The 18492-nt window shown below is 35.0% G+C and overlaps 2 protein-coding genes across 2 annotated transcripts; one reads left to right on the top strand and one right to left on the bottom strand.

Moving 5' to 3' along the window:
• Positions 1 to 218: 218 nt before the first annotated feature.
• On the bottom strand, positions 219 to 6107 carry LOC112045457 (uncharacterized). Its single transcript, XM_052885119.1, has 5 exons — positions 5845 to 6107; positions 4518 to 4733; positions 2684 to 2836; positions 1856 to 2209; positions 219 to 1430 (listed from the first exon to the last, which is right to left on the bottom strand). The coding sequence occupies exons 1-5, from the start codon at positions 6082 to 6084 to the stop codon at positions 1077 to 1079; spliced, it is 1317 nt and encodes a 438-aa protein (XP_052741079.1). The 5' UTR covers positions 6085 to 6107; the 3' UTR covers positions 219 to 1076.
• Positions 6108 to 7155: 1048 nt separating this feature from the next.
• Positions 7156 to 17503, top strand: LOC112045456 (protein inturned). The gene is made up of 13 exons (XM_024081630.2): positions 7156 to 7389; positions 7462 to 7634; positions 7730 to 7833; positions 8719 to 9639; positions 10350 to 10591; positions 10988 to 11078; positions 12081 to 12264; positions 12768 to 13008; positions 13644 to 13740; positions 14214 to 14296; positions 14956 to 15138; positions 16101 to 16253; positions 17098 to 17503. Exons 1-13 carry the CDS (start codon positions 7289 to 7291, stop codon positions 17201 to 17203), a joined length of 2679 nt encoding a protein of 892 aa, XP_023937398.2. The 5' UTR covers positions 7156 to 7288; the 3' UTR covers positions 17204 to 17503.
• Positions 17504 to 18492: the final 989 nt, after the last annotated feature.

Below are 18492 nucleotides of genomic sequence, written 5' to 3'. Positions count from 1 at the left end.
GAAGTCTACAAGTAGAAAACTATAATTTAAAATTATATAATTTAACAACTCTGTTTTCTAAATTTTACATTCAGTAGTTTTGGAGATTCAAGTTGTCAATTTTTATATTTAGATTCTATTCACGTTACTCATCTGCGTTTGGGTCCCAGAATCTCAGGAATTGATGTGTACCAAATTAATTAGTCCAGTACATCCATTACCAAATTAATTGGCCCAGTACATCCAACTTACGTACTACAAATAGGTATATACCTATAATAAAAAGTGTATTACCATTGTTAAACTTTTTTGATCTATTTAGTAATTGTGTATTGGACGGCTCCCGAATGGAAACTGTAGAAAAACAAATTTTAAATTTAATGTCATTATTTTTCGTCTAATTATAAAAGATTAAGATTAAGAAAAATAAGCTAATAATTTAACTAACATTGTAAAACGTAGTAGATTATATACTCTTTGCTTGTTATCTTTTTTTTTCATAACAAATAAAAAAAAATACTTGAATAAATCTTAATTTAGACATTTATGTTACAATTGAAGAGTCAATTACATTACTTGACGGACCTATTTACATAAATTAGTAAGGTCTTAAATATTTATTTAAAAAAAATATATTTAAAATAAAAAAAATTAAAAGGATAAAGTTAAGATTTCATTCCTGCTGAATTATACCTTTTCCTTTTGATGGTTGACGAAATTTATTAGGTGGTGGTCCACCTAATGTAATTTTACTTTTATGTTTCTTTGTATTTGTCTTTTTAGGAGGAAATTGGCATTCTTCATTTTTCGTTTTATTGATGACCTAAAAAATTATGTACCTAATTACTTGACTTCAGTAATGGGGAAAAAGCTAATAGGTATCTACTACTAAAAGACGGAACTGGAGATTTGTGTTTGATTTACAGATTAAGGTGGTAACTATACAGTGAGCTAGATAGAGCTACTTAACGACCGTTAAATTAACTTCTGACTGACACAATATTTTGACAACCTCTTCCTTACCTCTTCTATATTTAAACTCAATGAAATAGCTCGTTACCTATCTAAGAAAATTCCAACTAACTAATATAATTAAATTACAATACCTGGGTACCCCTTTCAGCTAACATTAAAACGTCAGTATTTGATCTATCAGACTCTTGTGCGTGGATAGTATTGTTTTTAGAAACTATATTGTTGAGTATACTTGTGATTGTTACATTGATTTCACTGTTATCGTACTCAATTATTAAATGTTTAAAGAGTATTAATATAAGTGGCAAATGTAAGATCAATTCTGGTCTGCCGCCATCGTATTCGCTATATGATTCTAACATTTCTAAGTGCATCAATATTTCATCGCAGGTCATATATTTTCGATGTTGTACCAAGTCGTATACAGTTCTTTTACCGACACCTAGAAAATATTTTTTCGACATTTTTGAGACAAACTAGGATTTTAATACACGGTGTTTAATTCGAGTAGATATACCGAAAAGTAAAGTTGACATAGTTTACTGTTAAGTCGTGTCGGCACGACGGTTAATGACCGTTTATTTACCGAGGAGGAAAAACAGTGGCGGCATTAGGGGGTGGCGAATAGGGCAATCGTCTAGCCGCCTAGACCCTCGGTCTAGGCAAGACCTCCCACATTAGACAACTATGTTTAAAGGCTATTTATGTCTCTGTACCATTATCGACAAATGCTTATTTATCGCTAAAATAAGCATTTGTCTAAATATAAAAGCCTGTTTAAAATATAAATTAGGTAGGTACTAAGCCTTTCGGTACATGTTTCTTACAGTTTACACCGTGTTTGTAAAATTGTAGAAATTATTACCCAAAGTTTGATTTGAATATCCGTTTTTGTTATTTAATCTGTATAAACGGGTATAATCTTAGGTCGCCTAATTTTTTGTATTACATCAGCTTGATATATAGTTATGGATTTCAGCAGACTATTAGTGTTTTGGGCTCTTGTTATAAATTTCTTCTTATCTTTACCTTCATATATCGATTGTTTGAAGTGACTTTTGGGCACATTTTTCACAAACACTGGCTTAAGCAAGTTTAGCGTAGCATTTAGGGACTCTACTGTGTTTACCTCGATCAAGGCACTTTTTTTTCTCAAAACTTTTTTTATATCGTTCGTAATTTTTGAACTATAGTTAAGATATCTTCTGCCCTCTTCTACCTGTGCAAGTTTGTAGAGAAAACCTGCAGCTAAAGCCTGGAATGGATAAAATATAATTTATTATCAGTTTATATTAATAAAGCTAGAAACATGTATCTTTTCTATTACAGTTGAAAGAATTTTGAGCTTCTCGTCGTTCCAATGTGGAATAATGATCTTCCTTCAAAGGTCATAAAAATGACCGATAACAACTGTCTTAATGTATTGTCGTAGTGTATCGCAACGAAAGAGAGAACGATTAACGGTTCGGCGCTATTTGACGACCAACAATAATTATCACATAAAGAGAAAAAGACTAATTTCAAAGGTGGCGCAACCGAAAATACCTCTATTTCTATCATTGCGTTGGTACGAATGAGTTGGAACTGGGACTAACTCAGACGTTATTGGATGATTGTCTACTTCACTTCATTGAATGATAGAGAGCTATCATTCAATCTGTTCTGTAGTTACAAGACAGATAAAGTTATTTCCAACAATAAATTAGAATTAGAGAGAACGATGCTGAACCTGAGTCACATAGTCCCCGAAGTGTTTGTTTTTACAAGGCCACGATATACAGACTATGACGATAGAGTGATCGTCGAATATGTTGCAAATATCAGCGTTAACACACGCTTGTGTCATCTCCACGCGCTCGCTGTGCGGGGACTCCATCATACCCTGTAATATTTAAAAAAACGTAAAGTAAACCTAAACTTAAAGTGACGTGAAAAATTAAACCAGATTTTCATTCAACATCAAATTCAAGCTGCTTTTATATTATTTTAATAGATAAATGGTGCCTTTACGACTTTTGTTATTTATTGTAAAGTAGGTAAATAAAACAGTGCTATAATATAATATAAGTGTTATAATATTATATAAGTGACTAGAGTCACTCAACGGGTGGTGGAGCGAGCTATGCTCCGAATACACGTATCTACCTGATTGAATGTGGTTAACTCAACCGTTAACGAGTCACAAAGCTTAATTGATACCTAATGGACTTTACTCGGTCTCGAAGAACCGTTGAAGACCCACCTCTCAGTCGAAATCCCCGATCTCTGTCAAATGTAAGGATGTTTGATTGGGTTAAATTTGCAGGTAGTATAGTGCTTTCTTTATCGACAAAGAGAGTCCAGTGGATATGACCTTTTCCTACGATTCCGGAGGGTGTTGGTTTGAATCCGGTTCGGTGCATCCACCTCCAACTTTTCAGTTGTGTGCATTTTAAGAAATTAAATATCACGTGTCTCAAACGGTGACGGAAAACATCGTAAGGAAACCTGCATACCAGAGATTTATTTTTAATTCTCTGCGTGTGTGAAGTCTGCCAATTCGCATTGGGCCAGCTATTGCACTATTTAATAACATCTGTGTCTTGGTTGCAATTCGGTGACCTCTTTGGGGAAACCGAGGGTTTTGTCTGTGCAATTATGGACGAAGTTATAAAGACGAGAAACTACCGGAAACACATTATGAAAGATGGCACTTTAGACATCTGTCGAGCGTGTCATCGTCCTGGGGAGTCCCTCAGGCATATTGTGTCCGGGTGTTCTCACCTTGCTAACGGCGAATACTTGCACAGACATAATCAAGTAGCCAAGATAATCCACCAACAGCTTGCTCTTCAATATGACCTTATCGATTTTGAGATGCCTTACTATAGGTACGACCCAGCGTCAGTTCTTGAAAATAGCAGTGCATTGCTCTACTGGGACCGAACGATTATCACTGACAGGTATATTGTAGCCAATAGACCTGATATAGTGCTAGTCGATCGGTCAGTGCGTCGTGCAATAATTGTTGATATTACAGTTCCACATGACGATAATCTGGTTAAAGCCGAAAAGGAAAAAGTATCAAAATACTTGGACCTAGCTCACGAGATTACCGCCATGTGGAATGTTGAGTCAACTATTATTGTTCCGATAGTTGTTTCAGTCAATGGTCTTATAGCGAAAAGCTTCGACCAACACCTTAAGAAGCTTTCGCTTAACTGTTGGATCAAGAGTCGGATACAAAAGGCAGTGATTCTTGAGACGGCGCGTATTGTGAGGAGGTTCCTCACTCTGGAGCCCTGACCACCGGTTGCTTGGGCACTCAAATGTCCCGCAGCGGGAGGGTGAATTTTTTTTATAAATTTTTAATAATGTTTTGTATTTTATACTTATATTGTTAAAAATTAAAAAAAAAAGAAGTAATAAATAAATGAGAGAAAAAAAAATATTGTACTATTGGCCTAACCCCTCTGATTCTTAGAGGAAACTCGCGGTAAGCCGAATATAGGTTGTTGATGATGTTTTATTAATAATTTTAATATAAAATACGTCATGACAAGTCTATCGGGTACGAAACTGACCTCATTTAAAAACATCAGCGCATTCTTCGTATAATTACACCCCATGTAGAGAAATTTCCTCAATATACGGATGTTTTTTATCATTTCACCAAGGTTACTGGTCGTGTATTTGGAGTTCTCGTTAAAATGTATGACAAAATCATTATAATCCGGGTGGTTTAAACAGTAACATTTTCTTGTAAGCCGATTGTATATTGTACAACTGTCATGTTCATTCTGAAAATTTTACACAACAAAGCAGTAAATCGACGAGTCCAAAAATAATGTCAACCTCTTTCAAGGCAGGTATTGTTAAAAGCAGTGGCGTAGCGGTTTGGGAGCAAGGGGGGGGTTGTAGCCCCGGACAGCATACTAAAGGGAGTGGGGCGACCGTCACAATTTTGTCATTGAAAATAGAAAAAAAATTGATAATCAATACAAGCATGCCTCATGAAACTCATTAGATAAAATGTAACACAAAAATGCCTCTTCGTTTGGTCATTTCTTCTCATAGATTCGTTTCCTTCCAAAGCAGTTATCCTGAGGGTAGTTTATCTTGATTTTGAATAGAAGTAATAGAAGTATGATTTTTAAATAAAATATAATAATAATTGAATGGGAAGGAAGGGGCTAAGTATCGGCCCGGGCGCCGCTTTGAATTACGAAATTGTCCTTTGTGAATAGTCCTACAGGACGATTTGATATTTTAGACCTGCTTGTCAATTTCAAAATTTTTGCAGGCACTATACAGATGTTTGCGGCTATTAGTCCAGTTGCTTTCTATACACACAGGTAGATACGTACATGTCCCGAGAAAGCTGAATTTTGGATATGATATTGAGTCTAGAAAACCTTAACGTTAAATGTAAAGGACCTTAAATATTGTAGAACGTACAAAGAGCAACAAAAAAGAGAATCCCAATTTTCGAATTTCAACGGAATACCGAGTTATCCTTTTTTCAAGATGACGGAAAATGCACATAGGAAATCTTAGTCGACAATTTAAGTAATTCCTAGCTTCCTAGGCGCCCACATGTCATATCCAAAATTCAGCTTTCTCGGTACGGTTGCATTTGTAAGCTGATTTATCCGCTATGCTGAGTGTAGTAATAAAGATCACGTCAGCAGAGAGCTTTAAGTACACTCACGAAAATTCTACTTACCTACTATGATTAATTACCTCAACATAAATGACATCTAGGTTTCTTGCATTTGTTTCAAGTTTTGCAAAAGCTGTATTTAATTTTTTTTTACTCCAGTCATCGTCCTATAAAACACGTCAGCATAGTTAACCTCAGTACAAATATTTTTAATAAACTTTATTTCAAAAATATATAAATTAATTGAAAATTACTTGCAGGTCTGATTTGAAATGATTTGTAAGCTTGGGAGTTTTATCGGGAATAATATCTTTGGCGTGGGTTTTGGATTGTATTTCTTCTAATAAACACAAAAGCTGCTTCGTGCTTGCTTTGAGTTTATTGACATATTCCTGTAACAAACATCCTGGACTATGAGCCTGAGCTAGCCACACCACCCTCAAAAGCTGAAAGTTTGTGTTTTTTTTTAATATAACCAATATTCCCATTCCCTTCTAACTAGTCGGGAAAGACTGTATTAGACTGTAAAGACTGTATTATTATGTATTATTGTATTAGGAGTGGTAAAGAGAGGAACGGTAAAGCGGTCAGACTCATCACCGAGGGGTGATGAGTCTGACCGCTTTACCGTTGAGCTACTAAGGCTGAGTTTGATAGGTTTGGACCATATTTGCTTGTTTCAAGGATCCAGAAATCAAACGAAACTACGCATTTTTTGACATTTTCTACGGAATATCAAAATTCATGAGAAATCGTGTAAGCGAGAAAAGTCTGTCTGAGACAGGCTCTCGTTCGTAACGTATTTGATAGATTACTTTATCACCAATCGTAAGTATTTAACTTACAAAGCTTAAATCACATAGTGGTTCGCTTGATCTTGATATTTTACATTCTTCGCAAGATCTGCCTAGATCAATCATTAATTGTTGTTCTTCAGACAAATTCAGTGAATCTATAATGGAACCACGATTATTATAATATGACGATTTAATTAGTTTCTCATCTATAATATTTGCAGCAGTAGTTGTGGAAGCAAATACAATAGGCAAGTTATACTGGAGCTCAGATTCATCTTCCATTTCACCGATTTGAATCATGAATTCATTATTACTTTTTAATTAACACATTTTTTAATATAATAGAAATTCAATAAATATCTTTTAAATTAGATTAGGATGAATTATTTTATATAAATAATTAGGCATTTAAACATGTTACATTTTGTCTTTTTTAATTTTGGTGCCAAAAATTACGCTGACTTTTTTGTAACATTTATCATCTGTTGATTGTTGATTCTGTTGGTTTTTGTCTTTTGTAATAAACTTCAAGTTTCTTAAGTTTGCTGTTTGATATTGTTTTTTTTATAGTGCTGCCTTCTAGCCTCAAGTTGTTTTCTTGGAATGCGATAAATGTTTTTTTTATTTACTAACTTCTCTGTCTACGGTTATTAGTTATTAATCTACGGTTTACTACAGTCCATTATTGTATTCTACTAATAATCTATGTGATATTGATATGTCTGTTGCTCCTGAGTAAATATGTTCCTTGGTCTGTTGTCTGTCGTCTGTGATCAAATTGTCAAAAAGTCAAAAAAGTTAACGGCAGAGCAGAGTTTTTGTATATTTTAATTTTATTTATTTACAAAGTCGATTATTACTTTTCTTTCATGTTTGTTAAATTAAAATTTCACCAATGAACACTTTTAAAAATAAAATTAGCTATGAAAGTCCTTGCGATTCCGATAACGACTGGACGAATTCTTCGGATGACTCCAAATATTCGGATACTGAAAGGTATAGCAAAACTTTTAAAAAGTTTTGCAATACATGCTATATTAATAACTTTGAAATTTTCATGTATTGCAGTTCAGTCCCGGAATGGGACTCGGATATAGGAGAAGACGGGGAATTGGTATATATTAAAACAAAAGTGAACAATGAGGTAACAGATAATTCCAAGACTCCGTTACTTGAAAGCTGTGAAACTTTTAAATTAAGAAGTGACTTTAAAAGAACTTCTACAAGACGATCTACTAGAGGTACTTTCTTAGTCATAACTTTTCCAATTCAATGATGGAAGTATGTAAATTGTATAAATTGGAAAATGATTTTAATATGTTATAACTTTTTGTAGGGAAAATATTCAAAGTGTTAAAGAATCGCAAGCATAAAGTAAAAGACAATGGGAATGATAAGAAAAAAGATTTAGAAGATAACAATAAGTTTTTAATTATACAGGTAATTTTTTAAATGCTACACCAAAAATCACAATACTCTACTACTATCTATATACTATCATCCTGCATTCATGCTCTATGCTCCAAATCTCCCCAAAGATAGAGAAGGACTATGTCAACCATCTAGTGCTTTTATAGGGCATTAATCAAAACCCATGATAATATAATAATTTGTTAATAGTATTACAGCTCCTTGTGATAGAGTTTAAAAGGCAAAAATAAGTATAGGAAGTTAAGAGTGCGCCCAGGAACTTTTCAATCTATTTCCTTGCTAGCTGCTTTTCTATAGAACTGCCAGGCATCACAGAGGTCGGGTCCATACAAAATTGATGTCGCTTTGGACTCATATTTAGTCTTTTGTGTCTTCATTCCTGATTGAAGTTTGGTATGGGCATATTCAAGTCGAGAGTGAAAAGGTAATCTTCTTGGCAAGCATGTTCCACCATAGGCTGCATCTACACTTAGTGTCAAGCATGATTGCAGCCAAGTGCTTGCCTATATTATGTAAAAAAAGTTATATTCTACCTCCAAGTAGCATTCCTGTTTTGAAGGGTTTTGTGGTGGTCTGGTGTAATACAGGCACATGAGGCTTAAAACCTATGCCTCAGGTTGAGAGACACAGGGTAACACATAGTACATATTGGCATGCCTCCAAAGTGTTGATCTGTTGTATGTTAGTTGTATTGTCAGGAGTAATTAAAAATACACTTGTAAGTCAATGAATGGGAGTTATTGTAAGACCTTTCAGGATTTAGTCCCTAAATAATCCTTGCTTACTCTGATGGAGTTCAGTAACTATCATCTAATTCTATAAGCAAGTGTGAAAACGGCCCAGGTCGTAGACAAAATCTAGTGTTTATCTTACACTTACAAAATAATGTTTCAGGTCAGTAAAAATATGATATTCAGCAGTGACAAAAATTGCCAAATCGAAAAACTGTTTGGTATCAGCTTAGAAACCCACACAGATGGTAAAACTTTAGTGGTTGCTGACTTTCTGCCTGAGGCCAAAGCTATATACATACCAAAAGTCAAATCTGGTTATTATTTATTAAAAATCAATGGCATAGAGGTAACATCGTATAATATCAATAATGTCTTACAGAGAGTTGTTGAGGATATTGAAAATCCAAAATTGACTTTTCAAGTTGTGACTGAAGGATTAAATATTGATATAGAGAAGTTATTGACACCTAAAAATGCTCCAGAGAACTCTACAATACAGTTACTGAAAGATTCTATGTGCTCTGCTCTTTATATGTGTGGTAATGATGTTGAATATCCAAGCAACGATGATAAAGGAGTGCTGTACTGTTTCCCTAGACCGTTTAACCAGAATTTTCTATACAATACTAGAGGGGCTTATTTGACACTAAATCATTTAGCGCCGAAGTCTTTGGGTACAAGCGAACCATTAATATCTACTGTATTTCACAAAAACCAACTTATCAATGTGACATACGCCTCTCACTGCAATGATTTGCTATTAATTGCTATACCGAATGATAAAATTGATGCATTCGCTTCCAAAAGAATAATAAATGATATTGTAAAAGTTTTGGACTTATTGTATGGTTCTCTTAAGATGTGTTTTACTAAACCAAATAATGTGGATAAGCTAGATAGTTTGTTTTCAAGGATATTTGTATCTTTACTATTTGGGAATAAGTGTAAAGATAAGACGGATAATATAAATGTGTGTTTTGAAGAGACTTTGGCAGCTAGAACTCTGTCTTTGCCATTGGAAGTTAAGATTCAGTTGGATGATGCTATAACAGAGTTAGAAGCTGCTGACTATAGAGAGTGGGTAAGTTAGTAGAATATTCTTCTTCTTTCTACAACATCTAAAATGTCACTCAAACAAAGTCTCCAATATTCCTCCAAGTGTGTGATTTGATGAATTTGGTATGTCTGTACATCTGTATACCTTGATAGATAATAACTGTCTTATTGGGTTCAGTGGTTCATAAGGTCCTGGACCATTTATCAAAATATTTAACTTTCATGGAAATTCACACTAGCAGCCCAAAAAAAAAGCTGATAATATTGTTATTGGCTTTTTATAGAGCTGATAACATCTGTTAATATTGTTATGGACCCTATTACCCTACCAACCTACATTGGAGAAGCATGATGGTGTAGCATATCCATAGTAATATTTAGTTTGTAGCTTATCTATAACTTGATAAAGCTATTGTAAGTCCCATGCATATGTCGACGCTAACCACATAACTTGAATATATTTTTAGTACTAGTATATACTCCACTTAGTATACGCAAATCGATAAACACTCGTTTCTTTTGCCTCACCTTCTACCACACACGGCAAAGTGATGACCCAGACTTCATTAAAATATCAATTGTTACAAACAAAATTCAACTTTCAAAATGGCCCGCGCTTACTTATTACTATGGATATGCTACATTGGTTTTAAGCACGTTACCTCCACCTAAAAGAGGGAGGCTCTTCCAAAAGTAAAACAGCTTAACAATAAACAATATTGTTTTTTTTTACAGACAGATGACGTAGAAAATTTCCAACGTCTCTACACTGTGATTGGTGCGTGTTTGTATTACTCGGGCCATTTATTGAGCTCTCACTTGCAAGACGAAGATCTCAAAGAGATAAATGCATACTTGAAACTGAATGGAATATTGAGCCTTAGCACTGAGAAAGATATAGAGAGATTGGTTATATGGAAGGAGGTGTTCATACATGAGCATAGAAAGCAGAACAAAATTGAATCAAATGAATACAGGTAAGCAAAAGATCACACATTTCAAAATTAATCAATGAATACAGGTCAGTAAGAATGTTGTAATCGAAAGATCATTCATCACATCATAAACCCTGGCTGAGTTTGTTGTGGGCTCTTCGCGGACAAAGGCACATTAACTTTAACTTTAATTTTAAGTTTTCGACCAATTATTATCACCATTATCTAATAATATTATTACCTAACGTATCGAAAGTGCTTGTAAACTAAGCCTAATTGAAATAAATGAACTTTGTTGAGTACCTTTTCGAATCTTAGTAATTCAACTTTAGGCTAGTAGGGGCAATAATAGCCAGCAAGCAGACTTAGTTTTTTGCAATTGTAAAGTATGCTTACTTGTAACAAATGATTTCAACTTTGAATTTGAAACAATTTTAGAATTCCGGACGGGCGCTGGTTCCTACTGGTTGTGGGTAAGGGACATTTCGTACTCGCAACGTTGATGGAAGCCGGCGGATGTACGGAAGATGTAAGTATTTGGTTTGGTGGTTGATGGTTTGGTATTTGATATTTGATGAATATTATAACGTGGTGAGTAGCAGCAAAAGTGATAGCACCATTATTTTATAGTAGAGTTAACACCTCGAGCAGGTCCCAGGACTTATGAAGTTGTGACCTTGGGTGTCGGGTTATAGGATCCCTTTAGAATGCAGTGATACTCACCTCCCCTGCCCGACATGTTCTACATGCCACACTAAACAATTTGTGATGTGTGAGTGTGACAATAATTACAACACATTTTTTTACTCTTTTACAAGTTAGCTCTTGACTACAATCTCACCTAATGGTAAGTGATGATGCAGTCTAAGATGGAAGCGGGCTAACTTGTTAGGAGGAGGATGAAAATCAACACCCCTTCCGGTTTCTACACGGCATCGTACCGGAACGCTAAATCGCTTGGCGGTACGTCTTTGCCGGTAGGGTGGTAACTAGTCACGGCCGAAGCCTCCCACCAGCCAGACCTGGACCAATTAAGAAAATCTCAATCTTCTTCTTAATCGTGCACTCTTGGCAGAGTGGTCGTGGTTGCAGCGATGAGCGACGCCTTTTGTGCAATGCTCCGCCATTTTTGGCGATTGGCTGCATTTTGGGTACACTCCGCCAAAGATGATTGTGTAGCAGCCTTAACCAAATCCGTCCAGCGGGTTGGAGATCGGCCTCTGGATCTTTTGCCTTGGACTTGCCCTTGCACTACCAACCGTTCTATAGAATCATGATTTCTGGATCTCAATCTGCCCAACCCATATTCGGCTCACTGCTGAGCTCGAGTCTGCTCTCAGAATGAGAGGGGTTAGCCAATAGTCCACCACACTGGCCCATTGCGGATTTGCAGACCTTTACACATGCAGAAAATTAAGAATCCATCCAGAATCGGAGGCAGAGGTCATATCCTCTGGTCTATCACGGCTCTATATGGTTAGTTTTGTAAAAACTAATGAAAAGTAAAACTTTTAGTTATTTCACTTGTCAGGCAGTAGGTGTGACCCCACCGTCTCCATTCTATGTGGAAGAGTGTGAGAGTTGCCTAGAGTTGCTGTTTGATGTGGGCCTGAACAAGTACTTGCCCTCCTGGTTCTCTTCCAACAGCCAGCCGCAAGTGGAGACCTCGCCCCAGTGTCTCACCAAACACGGGAGGAAGACCAGAGACAATACTTGTGAGTGTTATTGTAAGGACCCTCGTCCTTACTATAAGAGAAGCTAAACACTGGCTCATCTCTACACTGGTAAGGCAAGCAGAAAGCGCACGACCACTCAGGTCGAACGCCGGTGACAGACTGACCCATTGCCCCAACTACCAATGTACATGAAATAGTGTATGTAGTATTGTAGGTATCTATTTAGTATACACAAACACTACACTTATCAAAAATATTTTTTTCATATCCTTCTTGGATAGCTCAACGAGTCCCTTCAAAAGGCCTGTATCCTACAGTGGATGTCCATTGACTGATATGATGATGATGATCCTTCTTAGCTCTATTCCAATATCTGCAAGTACAAACCAAACCAACAGCAAACCCAGTCTCCCATTTATATCTATTTGTTCTGTTTTCTAAAAAAAATGGTCACATATTATGCGGTAATTGGAAAGCTAAAAGTGTGTCCATTAGAGTTAGAAGGGTCAATAATAACTAAAAAATAATAATATTTATTACAGCAACAAAAGCCGACCACAAAAATCCGATAACAAAACACCCAAAACATCAATCTGACATGAAAAGGCGTCACAACTCGTCGGATCAGATCAACTCGGGCTCAACCAGCGAGATCAACAACTACCAAAGCACGAGTCAGCACAATTTGTATGCGCAGTGGTACAACGGACCGCAGAAGCAGTACCGACATTCCAGTATAGATGTCAGTTATTCAGAAGACTCTGGGAGTGTGAAGAGCAATAGGTAAGCCTTTTAGGTATTGGTCACTGAGCAGTCGAAGAATAATGTACTCAAAATAAGCCGATTTAATTTTTTTCACACCAATCAGAGTGTATTTCTCTTTTTTTTTCTCTTTTCCTCTTTTTTCGTCTTTTTTGTCTATGGCACTTTGTACTGCGATGATAAGCTAGTAGACACTTTTTTTAATAGTCTTAAATTGTTCATTATCGTCCTATTAGACTGAAAATAAATTAATATATTAATAACATGTTTTTAATTTTTACATGAAAATTTTAATTTTTGACAATACGAGCCAAAATGTTCTATATGGCCAAGATGGTCTATATTTAAACTGTTTCATGACGTCACATTACCAAATTATTTACCAAACGGAGCGTTTGACAAAAATTTGTTAACAATTACGAGTAGTTTGACTTTTAGTTTATCGAGTACATTAAGTAACATTGTGACGTTACAAAATGAACCACAGCGTTTTTGACGAAGAAAAATTGATAAAATACATAATTTTTCTATGAAATCTTTAACTTTTATTAATTATTATCGACATATTTTGGACCCATATTCCATGTATTATATTTATTTATTTATTGTTTATATTAAATTTGAAATGAGTCAACTACCCCATTCTTATCTTGCAGTGAGATAAGTGACGATCGTGTGGCAGGCAGGCGAGCGGACAGAGAACAGAAACATCGACGAGAGTCTTCCGGATCAGATTCTGATTGGGATAAACAGGTTTTTGATTTTATTAAGCTATTTTTAATCTTTTAATGTAAAAACAATCTTTTATTAAATTTTAATGATCAAATCAAATTCTTTATTTGCTTTATACATAAAAAATATTATACAATGTATTCGACCATCCCATAGACTAATTTAATTTTTAATTTTATTTATACATCTACATTACTATAATAATTCATTTACTGAATGATGACTTTGACATTGACGTTGTTCTCATAAATATGTACAGGTTGTAACATCAGTAACTTCCCAACTCCGGGCTGATACTGGAAATATCTTAAAATTAAAAAAAAACCCATTACTAAAATATTATAGTCTAACCCTGGAATCTTAGCTAAGAACTTAAGAGCTCATAATCCATAGGCTAATTACTGATCAAACAAATTATTTAGTTTATTTTTTTTTATAATTTATTATTTCTGTCTTGTGTGTAACATTTGTATATTTTTTATTATTATTTCAAGGATGGCAGCAGGTCAAGTAACATCGATATGTCGGACATAAGGAAGTCGCTGCTAGAAGAACTCGATCATGTCACTGTACAGAGGTATACACTTATTAATATTAATATAAAAAAACAAAGGGCTTTGAATTTTTTTGTATAAAATCTGGCAAAGTTGACCCGCCGCCATTTTTTGTTGTGGTAATTTTATGATGACACGTAAATGGATACAAAATATCAAGTAACATATTATCCCATACTTTCATGTAACAGAGATTTTTGGCAGTAAAGATCGACATACTGTAGTAGTACATAATACGTAATAGTATAGCATACTACGTCTATTTATGAACAGTAGTCATGAATAAATATTCCTCGATTACAGGTGGTATTAACATTCATTATTCATGTTATTGTAGAGGGGAGGTATCAGTGTTGGTATAAATAAGTATTTGATGACTTGAGCACAGTTGTTTGTTAGGCAGCGTAGAAACCGTCACGCGTTAGTGATTTTGTGCAATAATGTTTTGTGTTGTAATTATTGTTTATCTTAAATTGTTTCGAAAAAATGTTGGGCAGGGAAGGTGAGTGTTGGTGCATTCTTAAGGGATCCATTAAACTCTCAAGGTCACAAGTCCTGGTACCTGTTCGAGGTGTTTCCTCTACCATAAAATAATGGTACAATCACTGTCGCTGCTAACAGTCACGTCACACTACAACAATAGATGCATCAAAGCAAATGGCAACCATGTTTTTTTTTTCAGAATAACAGCCGGTGAAGAAAATGTGCTCTTTCATTTCATACAACTGGAGTCTGAGAAAGGCGTTTTGATAGCGCCTGTGAGGAACATAGAGTTACAGGCAAATAACGCTCTGTACACACATATTGTAAAAACATTTAGGAGTGCATGTAAAAAAATACATGAACTATTGCAACATAGCATAAAGTGAGTTATCATATTATAATACATTTTAAATTAACAGCTTTGTACTTAATGCGTATATTATAAACATATCTACTAATTAAAAACATCACTTTAAAAAATGTTTTGTGTGTTTGTTCTGGCTAATCTCTGAATCGGCCGGACATATTTTGACGGTAATATTATTGACAGATAGATGGTTAAATAAATAAATGTAACTTCTCATTTACTAAATTAAAATAGAAAATGGTTTAGAATTAAAGTTGATTTAATTTGTATTTTAAATACATTCTAAAAGGAATTAAACTACAATACCGATAACTTTACAAATGGGTAGTGAGATATAGAATAAGTCTCTTTTCTGCTCTACAAGATAGCTAATGGAAAGTAAAAGATAATTTGGATAAACATAGGTGACATTAATTAGTCTTAAGTTAATGTTTTAGCATAAGTATAATATAATTTATTAACAACTCATTAAAAACATCAGTTTAAAAAGTTTTGTGTGTTTGTTCGGGCAAATCTCTGAATCAGCTGGACATATTTTGACGGAAATATTACTGACAGATAGATGTTTAAATAAATAAATGTAACTTCTCATGTAGCAAATTAAAATAGAAAATGGTTTAGAATTAAAGTTGATTTAATTTGTATTTTAAATACATTCTAAAAGAAATAAACTACAATACCGATAACTTTACGAATGTGAAGTGAGATATAGAATAAGTCTTTTTTCTGCTCTACAAGATAGCTAATGGAAAGTAAAAGATAATTTGGATAAACATAGGTGACATTAATTAGTCTTAAGTTTTAGATAATGAATGTTTTAGCATAAGTAGCATTATGAAAGCTACATAGTCAGTTTAGTGACTAAGCTCTTTAAAAGAGAATAAAAAAAAAGATAGCTAATGACTAGTATTATATTCTCTTAAATAACTAGTTATTTATAAAATAGCTGTAAAATATTCACAAAATATTTGTTCTAGATTCAAAAAAAATCACGCACCATCCAATCCTCTGAACAAAATTTTGGTGGCAGTAAAAGAATATGGGATGTTATTTGAAGCGCCACCAGAAATACTTCACCAGTGTGGAATTAGCAGGAAGAATTGTGAACCTTTCCATTTTTGGGTTGTTGGGTAAGCATTGCATTTTTTTAATTTATTTAACTTTAACTTATTTTGTTAAACTATACAATACAACACAACAACAATCTTGACTTGTAAAAGAAGTGTCATGATACCTGTACGCTTAGCACGCGACCAACGACAAATCTCAGGACGAGAAATAAACAAAATGTCGGCAAATGGCGCTGGAGTAGTCCCAGTCCCATATCTTTCGCCCCAACAAATGAAAGAGATAGCGATATTTCCGTTTGCGCCGCTATTGGTTGATTTTTGCATATTTCTCTTCACGAGAAATGTCATTTGGTCGTATTCTAGGTCTACTGTAGTAGTCGTGACACAATGCTTATGATTTTTTTGATTGTCATAAAAATATAGATTGTAGAGTAAGAAAGACAACATAGTATTTTATTTGTGTAATGTTTGCATACTGATGATCTGTTGATCACTCAGTTAATTACTTTCTACAGGGTGAACACTGTATCTACTTGATACGATTACAACAATGAAACTTCGATTCTATGGCAACAGTTTTTATAAAAGCGCAAGGTCATTGATTTTTGATCTTTGCCAGAGGGGTAACGGTTAGCAAGGCAGGTCCTGTTATTAATGGTCGAAGACTTAGTTACACGTACTACTGTAGCGTAGTGCAATTACTCGCCACTTGTCCGAGGCTTGTATTTATAGACCAATCTATTGACAGCCTAGGCTGTTGACGTACACTACAATTTGCTTGTCTGTTAACTAATAACCATCTCTAATCTCGGAAAGTGGTTATAAACTGTTATAGTACCATGTAATTGTGATATTGCCTGTTTCTAATTGAAAGTGATAATTGTATTGAAATTTTTTGTTACAGCCGTGTGTTTAGTGAACCTGAGCCTCGAGAACTTTATCTTTGCTACCACGAATCTGTCCCGCAAGATATTACGGAAATCGCATATCTACTCTCATATTTGGAGTGAAGCAGTATTGTTAAGATATTTAAAAATACTATTTACTTAATATGAAGATACTAAATATTTTAAAAGATAGATTTCAATCCAGCCATTTATAGAAGACTGCATAAGCAAAATTAAATAAAAAGCTTTAGGTTTTATTACATCACATAGTATTATGATTGCATTTAATGTTTTTGTTAACCGGAAATCTCCGAAATCTCGTCCGTCCGTAAATTAAGTACCTATTTAAGTTATATATTTTTTTATATTTACACTATTCATTTTATACTTTTTTTTTAAATAAACGTCTACAAGAATAAAGAAGTTTTTTTTCATTACGTTGGAGACTGTAAAAACAGTATACACCAACATAAAGTGTTTCATTGGCACGCTAATGGAACGTCGGATGCTATATAGTATTCATCATTGATTGATTAAGGATAGGTAGGTCGGGCCACAGAGTATATGGTCCTTGAAAATAATTGTACCTACTTTATAAAAGGAAGTGACAAGATTAAGGGCTCTCGCACACGAGCCACCGGCCACAACCACAAAACGCCGCTACCGGCATATTTCCTATAGTTTTCATTCATTTTATAAGCACCCGCCGCTTGGTTGACGCCGGTGGCCGCTACACGCTACAATAGTCGCTGCTCGCTTCTTATGGCCCGCGCCGGCCACTAAACGCCGACACAAAACTCCGCAACACGCCACTCCCACGATTTTGATACTGCATGTGTGGGTTAAAAAAGTAGCAGCCATCGACCACAACTGTCGACCACCGGCCACAAGTGCCTGTCGCACGCTTCAGCTACTTTTGTGTCCCCTTGCTTCTTGTAGCGGCGATTATGGCTGTCGCGTGGGGCCCGTGTGCGGCGATACTAAAAGTATATTTACTAGTGATGTGCTACTAATATTGTAAGTATATCTGCGGATTCGGATTCGAACACATACGGATATTTGGTATCAAGATTCGTTGATGCCAAATATCAACTTTCTTACTCCATCGATGGTGTCGGTGCGCGAAACCATGGAACGATATTATCATAGCATAAGACTCCACGCCCGCATCTACAACAGACAGTATATGTTTTGACTAGCATTTCGCGGATTTTAACTATTAATTCCTTTGTTTAAAGTTTACTGTGACATAAAGCGTGGGCTGGGCAGCATAGACGCTATTTGTGTTGGTTTTGGTACATGAGTTTAAAAAATGTCTACAAAGAAGAAAATTTATAGAAAAAAGAGCTAAAAGATTCAGCTTAATATTGTATACGAATTTTACTTTTCCCTCAAAATATCCGCGGTAATCG

Source organism: Bicyclus anynana, chromosome 13, assembly GCF_947172395.1.
Source record: "Bicyclus anynana chromosome 13, ilBicAnyn1.1, whole genome shotgun sequence".
Classification (NCBI taxonomy): Eukaryota; Metazoa; Arthropoda; class Insecta; order Lepidoptera; family Nymphalidae; genus Bicyclus; species Bicyclus anynana.
Note: the sequence above shows the minus strand (reverse complement) of the source record. Positions and strands in the feature narration are given on the sequence as shown.